This window comes from Sebastes umbrosus, chromosome 17, assembly GCF_015220745.1.
Source record: "Sebastes umbrosus isolate fSebUmb1 chromosome 17, fSebUmb1.pri, whole genome shotgun sequence".
NCBI lineage: Eukaryota > Metazoa > Chordata > Actinopteri > Perciformes > Sebastidae > Sebastes > Sebastes umbrosus.
This window is the reverse complement of record NC_051285.1, coordinates 20,542,598-20,560,830: the sequence shown is the minus strand read 5'-3', so window position 1 is coordinate 20,560,830 and position 18,233 is coordinate 20,542,598. Positions and strand designations below refer to the sequence as shown.

Here is an 18,233-nt window from a genome sequence, read left to right as displayed (position 1 = left end):
CTCTGGAGTCGTGCGAAACAGCAGCCAGAACATTGCAGGGGAGCAGCAGGGGCATGAGCTTATCTCCCAGCCCAGTGGAGCAGGTAAATGATGTCGTCATCATCCACTCGGTGTTGGAGCCCGATTGGTCTAAAGAGCCCCACATGCAAATCTTTTAACACTAAGGTCAAAAATGCACATCAACTTGCTCCGTCTATATTGTTAAAACAGAGATGTATGTAGTTAGAGTGATTCTCTGGAGTACTACGAGCTATTTAGTGGTACCTCGAGGTGCTTTGGGGCACATGGTACAAGGGAATACTGCGTTTCTCAGAAATTTGCAAGGATAATTTGCAGGCTTTGAGGAGCCTCATGCATTTTAGATATTTCAAAAGTCAATATTACGGTTTCATTTTCTTTAATAACGTGGATGTCTGAATATCACAGGGGCCCATCTACCTGGAATGCTAGTGCGTAGCCTCTGGCACAGCTTAATTAACTCATCTGCGTAGTTACAGAGGGCATAATGGGGGGAGAGAAATCACTCATCACCACCAGAACACCCTTCCCTACTGATGTGACTTCAAACAGTTCCTCTATGATGTGGTAACAATTGTACACGGTGCCAGTGATCCTCACATATCACACATATCAGGATCAGTCGACAACAGAAGCACACATGATGAGAACAGAAAATATATTTATTAAATTCATCAGTTTACAATTAAACGAGGAAATAGAGTTTTATCAGATGCTAAATTATTCCAGTGCAAGATGAAAGAGCAGGTAGGTAGGCTGCAGTTTGGTGGGTGGCTAATTCCTGAAATAGGACTGTCAATTATGCATGTTTGGGTCCGGCTCTCTCCCTGCAGTCTGAGAGGTACTTTGGCTTTAGCAAAGGAAGAAGAAGAAGCAGAAAAGAGAGAGGGACACTAGAGGGAGACAATTTGTTCACAGCCGCAGCCTTCTCCACAGCTTTTCCTCCGGATTGTGAATTCCACCGTAATAGGCCCTCCTGAGGAAAGCACAGACCACCCAATCCACAGTGATCAACACGAAATCATTCGCAAAATCCGAAGGATCAAATTAACGGCGTCTCGAGAGTGTTTGAATAATATATCCCTCACAAATTCATGTATTTAGTCTGAGTTATCTTTTAGTACTGGATTAAAATATATTGGATTCTTTCACGTGTCAGTGCATGCTTTAAAACACACACGACAAGCCGCTGTGAGATTTATGCAAATATAAAAATGGAAAACCCCCGCAGACTTCAAGTTTCACTTTAGTTTCATCAACCGTATTTATGTCTTCAGACATTTAAAGGTTAAAACATATAGTTTTTGTGAATCACGCACAGAGAAAGAGGAGAAAAGAGGGGTTATGCGTGATCCAAGAACAATTTCTCCAAGGTCAAGTGAGGATTCTGAGGGTGTAAAGTGATTACTGCAACAGGAAACAGGATGCCTCTTCTCAAAAACAGCATCTCATAACACTGTCAGCGAGTCTATTGCTCCTCTCACTTTCTTTTCCCCTCTCAGCTCCTTTCACACACTATCAATTTTACTTCTCTCTCTCTCGATCCCCCAAAATCCTCCAGTCTTCATTGCAAAAAGGCTCGGTTAGTTACAAGCTTCTTTTTTTGCATGCTTTGCTTGAGTTTCCTCTCTATTGAGAAGCGGTTCAGCACTGAATGCGAGCTACAATTGCACTGATACAACTGTGTGATTTCAGAGATCTTTGCATTGTCCTTGATTCTAAAGTGAATTATGATTCGACACACAGATGAGTTCAAAGCACGCAGGGTATAAAAAGGTGTCTATTTCTTGAAATTCCCTCATTAATCAGAACGTCTTCAACAGCTGCCACCTTTATGAATGCTTCCAAGCCGTGGTGATGATGCTGGGTGATCATCAGCATCAGTTTCAAGGAAAATTTGTTCGTACATAGTGAGCAGAAAAAATATATACCCTTTTCTCTTCCCTCCTCACTCGATACTAAATGCTCAGCTGCTCTGAAAGCATAGCTGTCAGAGCGCCTAAACTTGCTTAAAGAAGGATAAACATTTTAGGCATTTTCATCAGGCGGTGGTGGCTGCTCAGATTAAAGGAGAACACAGTTCTATTTAAAAATCTATACATTTTTCTCCTTCAATCAGTGTCAGAAAAGATCTAGGGACCCCAAACTTGAACTATAGTGTTTGTCCATAAGATAAAAAAGATTTTTGATGAAATATGATACAGCACTTAGATATTAAATAGAATAGGCCAACCTTTTTCCTTAAGGGACCCCTTTTCTATCCTTGAGTAAACTGATGAACCTTACTAAGTGGATATTTCATATTATATTCAATGCATAACAGTACAGAACTTATAAACTACAATTAATGCAATAGGAAGTTTGTGTAAAATGAGCAATTTGGATGAATTTTCAGCAGATTATTTCCTGTGAATATTGCATCAGAGATGAGTTATTTTGAGGAACTTTTGATACAATTCTCGGTATTGTGTATTTTGTTGTATTTTTAACAATCATACCTACTTAGAAGGATTCTTTTTTCCTCGTCATTGTTCTATTAGCTCTTTGGGTGTTTTAACTGAGAGGGAAGTTTGTTAATTTAGTTTGTGTTCAAGTCTTCATCATACCCTTATAATCCAAACTTTAAAAAGAACAATTTAATTTAGTTTTCTTCACAGAAATGAATGAAATGCTGAGATATAGGCCAAATGTATGTTGTTTTAAAAACACCCTGGGGCGCCTGCTCAGGTGAGTTACCAGGGCGCCCCAGGCGCAAGGACCAAGGCTGAGTCCTTACCGCAGCGGCCCGGGTTCGAATCGGGACCCCCAGGTTGGGAACCACTGGAATAGGGTGTGTTTTCTTTGGCATCAAGCTGCTTTGGGTTCAAACCCGGTTCGCAACCCTTGATCAGATATTGTAAAATGTCACAGCCAACGTACCCTTTCTGTCACATTTGACTTTGCTCTCTTCACGGTGTGACACGGTGAACAGAAAGGCCATGATAGCTTTGTTCAAAAGGCAGAATAATTCACTGTGAAACCTGTGTTTTTATTTGAGCATAAAACAAGTCGCTCTTCATGTGTTAAATCCACTGTGATTTTTGCACACCTTGTGATCGCTTTAAAGCCTGTTGTTCCTCAGAGCTCATATTCCACATTGATTTATAACCCCTCTCTCTCTGCAGCTGCTTGAGTGGATGCAATTTTTCTCACATTCACATTTTAGGCATTATGCTGTAGGACACTGTCATGCGTTTGACAACTTATAGAACATGCAACAGTAAAATAATCTTTAATGCATCACCAAGTGGCATGGGAATAGTGCATAGAAGGTAGAATAAGTAATAGTGTTTCACACGAGGTGTCATATTTCCATTTTCTTTGACACCGCTGCGCTACAAGGAATTGCCACCACTTGCCTATATACTTTTGTCTCAGAGTTACAGACAGCTGCGATGTGGAGTGTCCCCTAACTAATGACGAGTTTTAGCTGTTAAACTGTCAAAAGTCGTGCTATTTGGGTTTTATCTAAGTCATTGTTTCAAAAACATGCTGCCTGGCTAGATAAGAAATCCCCTCTGGTGGTGCCCTGAACAGTCAGCACAGGCAGGCCTATTCAAAAAACTGAATGCGAATAATGAAATAGGATCACTAGTCACGTTTCATGCAGAGCTTGGGATGTTTTGTTGTAATTATTCTCATGCCAAGATGAATGAAAACTGCATTTGTATAGAATTTATTGTCTGTGAGCAGTAATGTGGCACGGATACAAATGTATAATACATAATTTAAAGCATAATTTGTACATGAGATTTCCTTTTCTTGTATTCTGTTGGTAGCATACTGTGCAAATAATGTGAATCAAAAACACATTTTTTCACAGTGCATTTGTCATGCGTGTGCATTTATTCATTCATTTCTTCTTCTTCAGGGTCACGAGGGGGCAGAGGTAGTTTATCTCCAGATACATTCTGCAGGCAGGGGGCATGGTCGGCAGCTCGTTACAGGTCATCTACATGAAAAGATTCATAATTACTCCACTGCATGTATGGATATCGTACTTTATTGATCCCCGTAGGATAATTCTTTGTTGGTTTTCATAATGAATATAGCAGTTAAAGGTCAGAGCTCAGGGTCAGCTACAGAGATTCAGTATCGTGCTCAGGGGACCTTTTCCACAAGATCTGAACCTGCTGGAACGCAGATTTTATGACTAATAATCAGCCCGCCTCACCTCACCGCCCAAAGTTGGGCACGTTTTAATACACTTAAAAATTTGATCTTCTGCGTATTCTGAGCTGTATCTGAAAAATATTCATTGTAACAAGTTTTAATTTAATATATTACAGACATGCATTGTTGGTATTATGGAATTATAACATGAATGTATTGGTCACGTAAGGCCCATTAAATGTGCACCTACAGTGGTAAGAATTTAAATAACCAAAAATTACCTCTTATTGGAAAAACTGTATGGCATGTATTATTCTTATTCTTATTCTTATTCTTATGAATAATAATAATAATAATAATAATAATTATAACAATAATAATCATATACGTCATTCAGTTTTCCAATAAGAGGTGCTTCTATCTATCTATCTATCTCTCTCTCTCTCTCTCTCTCTCTCTCTCTCTCTCTCTCTATATATATATATATGTATATAAATTATATATAAATTGGGGCGTTACAGTTGCTCTTGTATAAACATAAGAAATGTAAGAAAGTAGAAATAAAGTGGTATGTAAGTATGTAACTTGTAAATTATGTACATAATGCAACAAAATAAACAAAATATGTTATATATATGAATTAATAAAAACTTTTTTTTACATTAAAAATAAATGAGAATATAAACATTGCAACATATAGCATATAACCACAGTGCAAAAAAGTAAAAAAATAATATATATATATATATATATATATATATATATAGCATAGTACTATATATATAAATATATAGTATTTCTCTATATGTAAATATATTTTTTTAATGGTGGTATATATATATCTATATCTATATCTATATATATATATACATAGTATTTCTAGGGATAAAGCTTTAAATAAAATATGCCAGTTGACTGGTGCTGCTAAAAAATCTCTTTTACATTTTGCTTCACATTGTTTAATAAAACACTTGTGAGCCATAACAATCAGGATAAGTTAAATACTAACACGCAACCAGGAATCGCCCCCACTTTTTTTTTACCTCTTTCTGAAGGACTATATTGCACGGCGGAGGAATAACAAGTTCTTGTAATCACTATAAAGTAATCACGCTGCTGCTGCTTGCTTTGCAAAAGCTTTAAACTTGTCAGTCGCATAATAATAATAATAAAGTAAACATGGCTAATTAAGTATAACATTTCTTAGACAACGATTTTTTTTTTCTCTTTTGCAAATTGTATGTGTCCGCTGATTTAGAAGAGCAATAAGCCACTTTCACCTCTAGTGGCTTAGTGCTTAATTAAATGACAAATCGGAGGATTGCTTTGCAGATTGCCTGAATTGACGTCAATTGGATTGGTTAGGTGACAGAGGCAGGCTCCGCCCCCTGTGGGCCAAGGTAGAGCGTGCTGCGAGAGGAGGAGGAGGCGGGAGGAGGGAGGGAGCAGGGGGCTGAGCTGATCCCACGTGTGACGCTTTCATTCCCGGCTCAGTCATATTCTCATAGCGGGGCTTTGCATATCTCCTGCCCTATCTATCTGTGTGTGTGTCTGTCACTGGTACTGTAGTCCCAGCCTAGAGAGTTTCAACTAGATATGGAAGGAGACGGGAGTCAAGCCACATCCGGAAGCCTAAATGATTCACAACATGACCCGGGGTAAGCAATATTTCTACATTTATTCCGTAGCTACGGTGTGTTTTTTCATGTTCCAACATCTTAGAGAGGACTTGGACTCTGCCGTGCTGTGTATTCGTCCCCACAGTACGCACTTGAAACGGTGCTCCGTGTCCCCACATTCAGTGGAAAGACAGCTTTTTGTAGCTCACTAGTGGCCTCCCCCTTTTTAATGTACATAGAGTAGAATTACAAAGGCGCGAATGTGTGTTTCATAGTCTCCTCTTTACCCTCAAAGGTCGCTTTTACAAGTAGTTAGTCGTCAAAATGGCCGAACTGACATCTGGACTCACTTCTGTTGTGTTTTCCCCTCACAGTAAAATGTTTATCGGTGGCCTCAGCTGGCAAACCTCACCAGGTGAGAGACCGCTTTTTCTCTTTAACACCGTCTCCAGCATTTTCTTGTTGTTTTTGTCGCTGTGTGACTGACTGAGTGCTCGTTGTCGCTGCTGCTGCTGCTGCTGGCGGTGGATGTGCACTGTGCAGTAGTGTGTACTGTATATGGGATATATCTCACTAGTGTGTGTGTGCGCACCATGTTATTCCTGATCTCCGTCCATCTGAAGTCCTCTATTCGACCCCTGTATGCGCATCGCGGGGTCTTCTGTTTTCTTTCACATACAGTGACAACAGCATGCCTGTGATGTTTCTGTCCAATGACCCGACATCTTTTCTCTCTATCCACAGACAGCCTTAGAGACTATTTTAGTAAATTCGGAGAAATCAGAGAATGTATGGTGATGAGAGACCCCACGACAAAGCGCTCAAGGTAAATACCACAGGGCTTTTTTTTTTACCCCCCCTTTACTTCTCCTTTCCAGTGCATGTGACGATCTCGCTCACTTTGTCCGTGTTAATCCAGCGTGTGTGTGTGTCTCTCTGTGTGTGTTTCTCTGTGTCCGCGCGCGCACGTGTGTCCCCGCGTGCGCGCGCCTGCGTGTGGTTTCACAGCGAGCCAGATAAGCTTAAATGCTCACTGCTGTAAAGCTGCAGCCCGAATGCAATTTGACATTGACTTTGTGACTGCACCACAATGTTGGTGTGTGGTGTGTCGTCTCACATTGGGACATACCAAAAATCATGATCAGCGGCGTGCCCCCGCTTTCTGTTTCACATCTGCTACAGGACGTCCATAATGTGGATTTGTTAAATGCATTTACACAGAGAGACACAATAATAATAAGGTCATAGGAATATTATGCCTCCTATTTATGCAGTTTATCACTCTAAGTCACACTTTTTTTTTTTTTGTATGTGCATGAAACAACATCATTTTGTGTGCATGCATTTTTAACATTTTTGTCCTTTTTTTTGTCTTTGCAGAGGATTTGGGTTTGTTACGTTTACAGATGCTGCCAGTGTAGATAAAGTCTTAGCTCAACAACACCACGAATTAGACTCAAAGACGGTGAGTGAATTTTCTCTACACTTTTATGTTATTTTTATGTTTAATGTGTGTACTGTTCTGCCAGTGGAGATCCCCCCCCCCCCTTCTGTCATATCTGGATGACTTTTTTACCGCCTAAAGGCCTTGTGGGTAAACACCTCTTAGGTTAACAGGCTGTGTAGATCAAGGTCACGTTATAAAGGCTGAATGCATGATGGTCCCCTTTGCTTAGCAATAAAACACAACTCCAGGGTGAATATTATATGTGTTCACTTTCACTTCTCTGGATGAATGGGGCCGACACGCCCACCCCCCCTTTCTTCGCTGCAGCCACATGTGCGATGTGAACATATCTCATGTTCCACTGAAGGGCGTGCTGTCTCAGGCCTGCTGCTGCCTCGCTACTGTTTGACCCAGCATTGTATCACCCCTGATGCACTAATACTGTTCCCCTAATAAGTAGTGATGTCAAAAACAGAGTTCTGTATTTGTGAGTAAACTAAAGCAGAATGAATCAACTTTTTAAACAACAAAGATGCTTTTCAAACTACTTGGTAATGTAAAATAATTTGATTAAATAAATGCAGCAACGCAACAGCAATCCATGACCGTTATAAATGTATGTTTAGTTTAGGAAAGAGTGAATTTACTTGCACAAATAAGGCAATTGATCCGCAGACATACACCCACACTTATTTATGGAAAACTTTTGTGGATTCCACTTGACCTTTTGAAATTTGTCAGTAGATGAATAATTAAAGGCGCTAGTCATTTTTGAGAGGTGTCTGTAGTGATGGATTAGACAGGGTTCGGCTGAAATTGCATTTGTCTGGGATTTCTGATCGGCATGTTGTAATATTCCAGATATGCCAGTAGAGTTTTGGAAATGGAATAGCGCATGTTGAGGAAACATACTGTGTGTGCTGCTACCTCCTTTAAAGGCAAGTCTTGATGGAGGAATATTTTGAAAGATTTTGAAAGACAAATAGATACTAAAGGATACTTAAAAATACTCTGAAAATAGTATAGGAAATGACTTATTTATTTTAAGATTTATTGTCCCTTGTAATGTAAATATTCTTGAGCTTGAAACATGCTTTTTGTTGGACAGTGGACCTTAGTTTATTTTCCTTCCAGTTCTGTCAACTGCAAAGTTTTTAGTAATGTGGCTGCTCTTTTTTATTATTATTATTAGGGGGCTCAGAGTTTTTTGGCAGTTTTCAGAACAGCTCAGTGATGGAGGTTTTACTTCTCCAAATGGGTTTAGTATTTCTCCTGGCCTAAATTATAAATTCTTTTTATATAAAAAAATACACATACTGTAGCTTTTTATGGGTGGGAAAAAAAATGTATTCACCTATGTATCGCGTTTTTTTTTTTTTTTTTTTTTTTACAACTTTGAAATCGATTTTTTTAATGCCAGAATCGATATATTTGCTTCATTTGAGTCTATGCGGAGGTAGAAGGAAGTTGCCGCTTTTATTGTTGTAGTCTGAGTAACATGATGTCATATCCGTTCCGTATCCGTCAACCAAAACAAACCGCAGCGAGCGAGAGATGGTGAATCTTCCCAGCCCTAATACCTCTCAAAGCTCAACAATAAGGCTTGTCTGCTTGCCCGGGGCAGGTAAAATGCTACATTGGGCTAGGAACTCACTTGCCCAGATAAAAAATAATTAGACACATGCTTTTGATGATGGAAGTAGCTAAGGAGTGAGCCATCTCGCTTCCTTTGAGAGCAAAGTGGACAAAACGTGACAATTAACTGTAGTCTTAATAAAACCATTCGTATAGGGGCAAGTAAAAATTGACTTCTGGCAAGTAGATTTCTGACCCACTTGCCTGACCGGACAAGTAAAATAAAACATTAATGTTGAACCCTGCCTTTACAAAATGATTGATAACACTAAGTCAGATGGGGCAAAAGGAATGGTGGACATGCAGTTGATAATTAGTTCTCTCTTCAGAGCCTTCCTGTTATGTTATTTTAAGTCTCAAGGCTGTCGTGGTGAAGGAATTTCCCCTGCGGTAACAATGATTGGCTCAACAGTGCAATATGCAACATAAGTGCCTTTTTTACTTCATTTATTCTGATTTTAGTGTTATATAAATAAGCTTTATTGTTAGGATATTATTAGGTATATTGTTGCATTTTAAATGACAAAGATTACCGTATTAAAACAAATTAAATACTTGTTTATTAAATGCAGAACACAAAAGGGCAAAGGTTGCGTCTGGTTGCTATGATACGGAATATCCGCAGAGGTAAAAATGTCGGCACAAGGTAGAGTACTTCCTCTGGATGAAGGGAAAGCTGAAACATGTAGGGAGAGAGGACGGACCCACCGGTCTGTGTATTAATTTCTCCACCATTGTTGTTGTTCAGCACTTGTAGCCTACATGTAGGATGTGACGGTTGGTCTTTGTGTTATTTTTCCTGCCCCTCTTCCATTGTGATTGGACGGCTGGGTAAAAAATGACAGTGACGAGCGCAGCATTTTACCCATTTTGTAACTCTGCGACCAGAAAAAAAACACCAAACATGCAGCACTCAGCGCTGAATAGACGCTCAGTGCCTCGTGACGCTGCTGGCGTTTGTAGCATGATGTAAATAAGCGGCGCTCCCATTGCAAAGAATTTAAAAAAGAAATAAATAAATTGTGAACATAGCGGTTGTGTCAGTGTCTCACTCCAACTTTGTGCTGTAGTTGTGCTTTAGTGTTCCTATGTGTTATGGGAATAAGGGTGATGAGGACATACCTTGGTCCCTCTGTTGTAAATATAGTGAGAAGACAAGGTTGTTGGCAGTGAAAGGACAAATGGGTACGACCGATGGCATTGCAAACATCTATAGAGGGGAGTACGTAGAAACAGGTTAAGGGGCTGCTTGAAGGGGTAATGATAGAAACCTACTTTGATGCAGGATCCAGAGCAGTTTGATAACTTCCAGCTTGACATTTTGAATGAACAACTTTGTGACAGCTTGACAGCATATACGTATATACAGCAAAGGTCGGGGGAGGGATACGTGTGAGGGAGGGCTGCACATAAAAATATACGAGTTGTCCCGTACAGCCCCAGTCTTTTACTGACGCTTGATAAATGGAGCAGTTGTTGGGCCAGTGCCTTGCCCGAAGGCACTTTGAGAGTAGTGGCAGCAGGAAACGGTTAAATTCCTTATGCATTTAAAGTTATTCTATTAAGATATTCATTGGATTTAACATGACGACCTCATGCTTGCTCATATAGCGCAGTCTCAATCCACTGCTACTTTTATGTTGCAACTGACTTATTGATTGCAAAATAGTTTTTACACCCATAAGAAAAAGGTCTTTTTTCTTATATTAAAGTTGCCAAACTTTCGCCTACAGCTTCCAACATATTTTTTATGAAAATGTAGAATATTCTTGGTCTATTTTCATATGTATTATGCTGGAGTTAAAACACAAGTTTTTCTTGCTTCTCTGAAGCATATTAAGTGGTATGCAAAATCTGTAATGTAAAACCACCATGTTGAGATTGTGGGCCACCTGTGTTTTGTATCCATAGAAAGATACAGACAGCTTTGCAGCTACAGATATGTATATAAACTAGGGGTGGGGGAAAGAATCAATATAGCATAGTATCGTGATATTTTGCGTGGCAATATTGTATCGATATACGATCGTCAAGTATTGATCTTTTATTATATAAACTATTAATATTGCAACTACAGTGTAGACTCTTGTACAAACAGTTCAGTTTGTCAGGTGCTTGATTCAACATTTATGTTTTTATGACAGTGTTGGTCAGTCTGTCTGCTTGACAATCCCATTTTGCTAAAAATGATTGAGATGAAGTGGACGACATATTTTTTTGTAAAAGTTGCACTGATCAAAATACCTGTAATGGTACAGCAGTCCACTCCACTCAAGTTCAGTGCATTCAGTTAAGTTGGCTAATACAAACAGTTCAGTTTGTCAGGTGCTTGGTGCAACATTTATGTTTTTATGACAGTGGTGGTCAGTCTGCTTGACTGACAATCCCGTAGAGTGCTCCAGGGATGACATATTTTTGTAGGCCAACTAGTGGGATTTTTCCATCGGGTTTTGAGTGAGTCTTATGATACTTACACATTTTGTTCAGCAAGATAATCTCCACAAATGAACACCACTTTTATGATCTTTGAAGTGTGAATGCAATCACCAGATTACAGAGTATACACAACGAGGCTGTAAAGGCGGACTAGTCGGCGTTATGACGTTTTGTAGTCTCATTTAGCCACTTGTTAGCAACCGTCTTTTTAAAGATATATAAAGGCTTCAAATTATACGAGTGCGGTATTTATTGATTTATTTTTTGTCGTAGAACAAAACGTTAAAATCTCTTCAGCTTGTGTTAACTACAGACCTTATTTAAGGCATCTAACTAAAAACCCATTCAAAACATCTATTGACTTCCAGAAGAGGAAACTGTAAGTGCTAAAATGCTAACTAATTTCTGAGTTTTAGGACTCATGCCTGTAGCTCTCTATTTTGTTGCAATAAAGAATATTGAAGTGAGATGAACAGAGTGAGAACTGTATCTTATTAGATAAAACAGATGTTGACAAACTGCATAATTAGCAGTTGAAAAAAGTAATGAATTGCAATATATTTCATCGCAATACTCAGCATATCGCAAAATGTTTCAAATCGCAATAAGATATTATCGCGATAATATCGTATCGTGGGGCCTCTGGTGATTCCCACCCCTAACATAAACACTTATATTATATCACACTTATTGTAGGCTGTAGGTCATATTTGGCAGACTTGTGTCATACTCTTCAGATCTAACAGTGCCTCACCCTGAGAACTGAACCGTGACATTTTAAGGTCTGACATCCAATCATCATTGTCTCTGAATTGTGGCCTTAATGTCACAGGCACAGCAAAGTTCTCTAAACTTGTTGCCCATTTGTCCTTACACCTAATTGGCAAGTCGCTGGGGGCTTGTTGTGAAACCTTTCCTTTTTTATTATATTTATCATTACCTCTGTCAGGTAGGATCTTCCCTAAAAAAAATCTATATGTTGTGGAAGGGGATTGTCATTCCAAATTTGTTATGGTATTTTTTTGTGCCTTTTATTGCATAGCATACAGTAGAGAGCTGACAGGAAATGAAGGGAGAGAGAGGCCTGGCCAGACTCGACCAGGGGACGTTGTCTTAAGCCCTTAGGTCACCAGACTGCCTCGAATAAATAGATTTAATGACTATTAACTAGGGCTGTCAAAGTTAACGCGATAATAACATGTTAACGCAAATTTGTTTTAACGACACTAATTTCTTTAACGCTTTAACGTAACTTGCAATTTTTAGGTTGTAGCGGGCTCCATTTAAAAGCTAGAGTGAAGAAACTGGCATCATAGGAAACTAGAAAACCTAAGGAATCCATTGGTGGATACATGTCATACTAGCTTGTTGTGAAAGAGGCTAAATAACGCTGCAAAGTTACGCTAAATTTTGGCAAGAAAAAGCTTAACATTTTTTCAAAGGGCTTCCTTGACCTCTGACCTCAAGATATGTGAATGAAAATGGGTTCTAAGGGTACCCACGAGTCTCCCCTTTACAGACATGCCCACTTTATGATAATCACATGCAGTGAGAGGCAAGTCATAGTCAAGTCAGCACACTGACACATTGACAGCTGTTGTTGCCTGTTGGGCTTGAGTTTGCCATGTTACGATTTGAGCATATTTTTTATGCTAAATGCAGTACCTGTGAGGGTTTCTGGACAATATTTGTCATTGTTTTGTGTTGTTAATTGATTTCCAGTAATAACTATATACATATATTTGCATAAGGCAAGCATATTTGCCCACTCCCATGTTGATAAACCTATTCAATACTTGAAAAATCTCCATTTAAAGTACATTTTAAACAGATAAAAAATGTACGATTAATCACGATTAACTATGGACAATCATACGATTAATCACGATTAAATATTTGAATTGATTGACAGCCCTACTATCAACATAATCATCTTGGATGTTGACTTTTACGCAGTCTATTTAAAAAAAAGATGCAGAGCCAAATAAGATTTGCATTCCTGTCAGATGAATTTGTTTTGGGAATGATTTATTTGCCTTGTTTCCATGGCCATGCAATTTGTCTCCATACCCTCAAACCTGAAATATATTGATGACACTAATAGTCCTGTAATAATACGGATAACTAATGGCTGCGTCATAATAAACAACAAAGTGAAGCTTTGACATTTTTGTAATCGGATGAGTGTTTGACGGTATAATTGACACAACCAAAGATCCTGACTCAAATACTTGCAGAAATTGATATTTCCTAGCTGCTAATGTGCTTCTGTTTATCCGTTGGCGTGCAATAGAAGATTACAGACCGAAGGCAGCTGTCTGTGTTGTTTTCCTCACTATTAGTCACTGGGCTGTATCTGCTGTGCTGTTGTATATCTTAACGCTCACACTATCAAGATCGCATTGCATTAGGATCCATCATATCTCTTTATAAAGTTGCACAGCACGAATGAAGAGAACGAGCCGGTCCAGCAAACGTGGACGGTTCTTGTTGTGTTTGCAGATGTTGGTTCGATACAAGCCTCCATACTTTTGCAGTGCTTGAATGAGTCCGTACCAGTGTTTTTGTCCTTCGTAACCTTGAAAGGGATTGAGTTGCTGGAGGTGCTGTGACTGTGAACAAGTTGAGTCATATTATTCGTACAGGGAAAGTGGAAATCATACCTAATTTACATTTTTGGCTCGGCATTTTGTTTCCTTCTTGGTTTCTCATTTTATTTTACAGATAGAGTTGGATGTGTGAATTAAATTAATGTGGCTTTGGTATTCTGACAAACACACACACAGTATAGTAATTATTATTAAGTAATATTAGTAAAAAAGCAAACACAAAAGAGGCATTCTTCATTTGATTACACTGATACCTCACAAAGGATTTCAGTATAATTTTAGCAAAACCTTTCCCTGTGGTTGAGGATTAAAAGAGCTATAGAATCAATGTAGAATCCACAAAAATGCCAGGATGCGATAGAGGCACATCATCACAGACTTCCTCTTCTTTTTTTTTTTTTTTTCCTACCGTGCATAACCGTCCGGTTATGAAAACACTCAGACTAGGATGAATGTGAATGAGACATATGGAGAAGCACAGCCTGGGGCTTCAAAACACACATGCTGGTAATTCAGAACATATTTACCATTTTTCATGATGCTTTGTTCAGTTTAGAAATATGCGACTCGCAGCATCTGTTCCTGAAGATGTTTCAAGGCAGGCCGGTATGAACAGGGGAGATCATAGTATATGATTTTGCATTTGAGAAGTAACAGTTGAGAGCTTAACAAGGCAGTGGATTCATTCCAGTTTGGCATCTTTTATTGTTTTATGTATTTGATAAAATATTCATCAGGGACCTACTGTATGTGTGAATGCAAAATATGAATTTATCATGACTGTGTGATACCAGTCATCTTAGTTTAAACCAGGGATGTCACGAGAACCGATACTTCAGTACCAAGTCGATGCCGAAATTCTGAACTCTACTTGTTTTTCTAAAATCTGAAAGGACGAAGTAAACTGACTATCAACGCACCTATTTTTTGATACTACATTGTTAACAACAAGTCTGTGTTGAAATTGGCAAGAGGAGAGCTAGCCAACGTTAGCCGTTAGCAGCCGGTGGGCAGCATAGTCCTGAGGAACTAACCGCTAACATTAACAGAGATTGCATTGGGTTTCATTATGATGCGTTCAGGCTCTATTCAGTAAAATGAGTATTGGGCGTAGGTAAATTCCAAGGTTATCATGATGTGTTCAAATGTAATCTTTTAAAATGTAGTTTTTGGCAAGAAATAAAATAGAAAGAATAGAAAGAGAGCATAAATCCAGTTGTTTAAAGATGTTTTCACAGAAATATAAAATAGATAATAAAGAGGGGATTTTGACCTGTCCAACTTCCTAACACTAGCTCTAAGTGTTTTTTTTTTTTTTTTTTTTTACCGTGATATTGAATTGGGTATTGAGAATCATGCAATTTCACTGGTAGAGTGCTGCAGGGATGACATATTTTTGTAGGCCAACCAGGAAGTTAGCATCGCCCTGGGTTCCCTCGACAAAAAGCCAATGGGATTCTTCCATTGGGTTTTGGATTATTGCAAAAAATAAGCTCTGTGGCAAACAAATGTTTATGATACTTACACATTTTGTCCTGTAAGATAATCTTCACTAATTAACACCACTTTTATGTTTTTTGAAGTGTAAATGCCATCAACAGAAGTAAAAAGCTAACGTTAGGCTATAGACGAACTACACCACGGTCGCATGAGCGCGAGTATACACAAGGAGGCTGTAAAGGCGGACGAGTTGGCTTGATGACGTTTAGTAGTCACATTTAATCACTTGTTAGCAACCGCCATTTTAAAGACACATGAAAGCTTCAAAATTCACGAGTGGGATATTTACTGACATATTTCATATCCTAGATCAAAACATGAAAATCTCTTAAGCTTGTGTTAACCTCAGACCTTATTTCAAGCATCTAACTAAAACCCATTGACTTCCAGACGAGGGAACCGGAAGTACTAAAATGCTAACTCATTTCCGAGTTTTAGGACTCATTCCTGCAGCACTCAATTGGTATTGACTATTCAATTTCTGGTATCGTCACATCCCTAGTTTCAACTGCATAGATATGGTTTCTTAATTTCTTGCAAACTGTAAAACCCACAAACATCTATATTTTCTTGTAAGTTAAACATATTCTATGTGTGCCTTTATTGAATGACCCCAGGCCAACCTATACTCGCAGTTTTGGTGTTTTTAAGTGAGGCAGGAAACAACCCAAGGGGAAAGTAGGAGAAAAAGTAAGGAAGAGCAGCTGTTCTGGGCAGATCTTAATCGTATTCATCAGATAGGATTTGGAAGTAAAGTTAAATCAGTGAGCTAAACTCTGACTTGCTCTTGTTCAAGTATAGCAGGTGCTCTCTGTCTTCTGCAGTTAATTATGGCTGAAGGCGTTATTAGTTCATGCTGTATCTGTCTCTTGTCGGTACATACAGAACATCAGATGTTTGTCAAGGCTGTAATGTAATATCTTGTGTAATACCACTGAATTTGGATCACGCTCATAATGGTGTTTAAATTTTCCTTCTTGAGCGTGAGATTTGGTGAAATCCTCATTATCGATTTGACGAGCATAACAACCTGCCTTTTCGATGTGTTATTCCACCGCAAAAAAAAAAATCAGTAAAGATTGACAGGACAGATATGAAACATTTATGTTTTAATTTCTTGTCTATTCCGTTGGTATCGCACAGGCACACCTGTGGACCCGCTCACACACTTAAGTTGGGAAAAGCTGCAAGCTTTGATAAGCCTTTTCCTTTTAGCTTAAACACCACGCCATCGCGCCAGTGTAGATATGTCTTAAGAGAGAGGAAGAGAGTTTACCCAGGAGCCGCATTAATATATGAAATCCTTTTTATAAGATGTGAACTTAAGATATAGGCTGTTTCTCTGCCCTGATCTCCCACAGTCGCATGCGGAAGCGGCCCACAGAGACCCCGTAGTAAAAAGGCTGTGGAAGATAAAAGATGGTGGTGGATTCCTCTTGGTCTGTTCTCATAATTATTATGTTGACATATCAGCTTGTATGATGTCTTGAGGAAATCCACGTTTGTTCTGTGTGAGATCGTGTTTCATCATGTAAGAAAGGTGCACCGAAACCATTAATTTGAAAAAGACGTGTTAGGGTGATGTAAAGATCTTATAAGGTGAGGAAATACTTACAATACACTGGAGAGGCCATTTTTGCCTTAGAATGAGGAATAAGCTCTTGACACAGACTACAGCTACTTCACCAGTAGTGCATCTTTAGCATGTCACTAGCATTTGACATACTGCGTATTGGTATATACTAAATCTTTTTCTGGCTGCGTCCCAATACCCATACTACCATACAATTTAGTATGCCAGAAAAAAATTCAGTATGTCCCAATTCATAGTATGTCAAATTCAGAATGCCAAAAATACCAAGGAAGGTGAAAAGAGCCGATGTCACGCGTCATATCTTTGGGGTACAACACTTGCACGGTTAAATCTGGTCTGTACTAGCCAAAATTGAGCCAATCGCAATGCACAACCGCAGCTCCAGTTACAGTGTGCATGTGTTATACCCCATGACCCGTGTCCCAGCCTCTTTCAATAGGCCTTGAAAAATACTAGGATGTCATACTACATCCGGTTGCATTTTGCAGTATGCAAGCCAGCATGCTTTTCTGGCTATTCTGACCCACAATCCTCTGCGCAGTGGCTATATGAGCAAGAGGGTCAAAGTTCAAGGCACAATGTTATGACTAAGTAGTATGTCCCAATTGTATGCACACTGCATACAACAGTATGTACTTTGTAAGGGCAGCTCCAGTACGTACTAAAAGTAAAAAGAAATTGATTTTGTTCCAAATTAATCAGTGATTTGGAACATGGCACAGTGTATATAAAGATGGACGACATGACGGCTCCCCAAAAGTGAAGCCAAAACATCTCGATCGCCTCCTGGTGGCTGGCTGCAGTATGGGTTATAAATCCCGCCCCCTTCATGTTAGCGGATGGGCCAAACTAAAAAGTCAAAGTAGACATCAAATAAATATATCCCAAAGATGGTTTCTGTCATTGGAGACATCTATATAAACAGTCTAGGGTCACTAGTCATGCTCTTGTGCTCCGCATGAACTGAACTGTGTAAACTTGCTGAGATGCTATCTGAGATAGCCACATTGCAAAAGGCACACATACCGTAATTGCAGAGCCCCTTGAAAAATTAAATCACATTAGAGGCTGCCAGTCAATTATACACAACAGGTACTGCTACCATTAGATGGTTACAGTAATTTAATCAAAGGAAAAAAAAGGACCCCATACATCCTACAGTACAGACAGTTGTAGATAACAGCTGCCTGTAATAATCATACTCTTATTACCCGTAAGAGTAA

The 18,233-nt window shown here is 39.1% G+C and overlaps 1 protein-coding gene across 14 annotated transcripts in view; it reads left to right on the top strand.

Moving 5' to 3' along the window:
* Positions 1–5,616: 5,616 nt before the first annotated feature.
* LOC119475931 (RNA-binding protein Musashi homolog 2) overlaps positions 5,617–18,233 on the top strand; it is a 331,608-nt gene continuing 318,991 nt past the window's right edge. For 6 of the 14 annotated variants that reach the window (XM_037749069.1, XM_037749064.1, XM_037749067.1 and 3 more), the window contains exons 1-4: positions 5,617–5,828; positions 6,164–6,204; positions 6,534–6,615; positions 7,170–7,254. In XM_037749069.1, coding sequence (XP_037604997.1) covers positions 5,767–5,828; positions 6,164–6,204; positions 6,534–6,615; positions 7,170–7,254 — 270 coding nt within the window. In that variant the 5' untranslated portion in view covers positions 5,617–5,766. The remainder of the gene's footprint in view (positions 5,829–6,163; positions 6,205–6,533; positions 6,616–7,169; positions 7,255–18,233) is intronic. The other 8 variants (XM_037749068.1, XM_037749062.1, XM_037749066.1 and 5 more) reach the window with 3 other exon arrangements.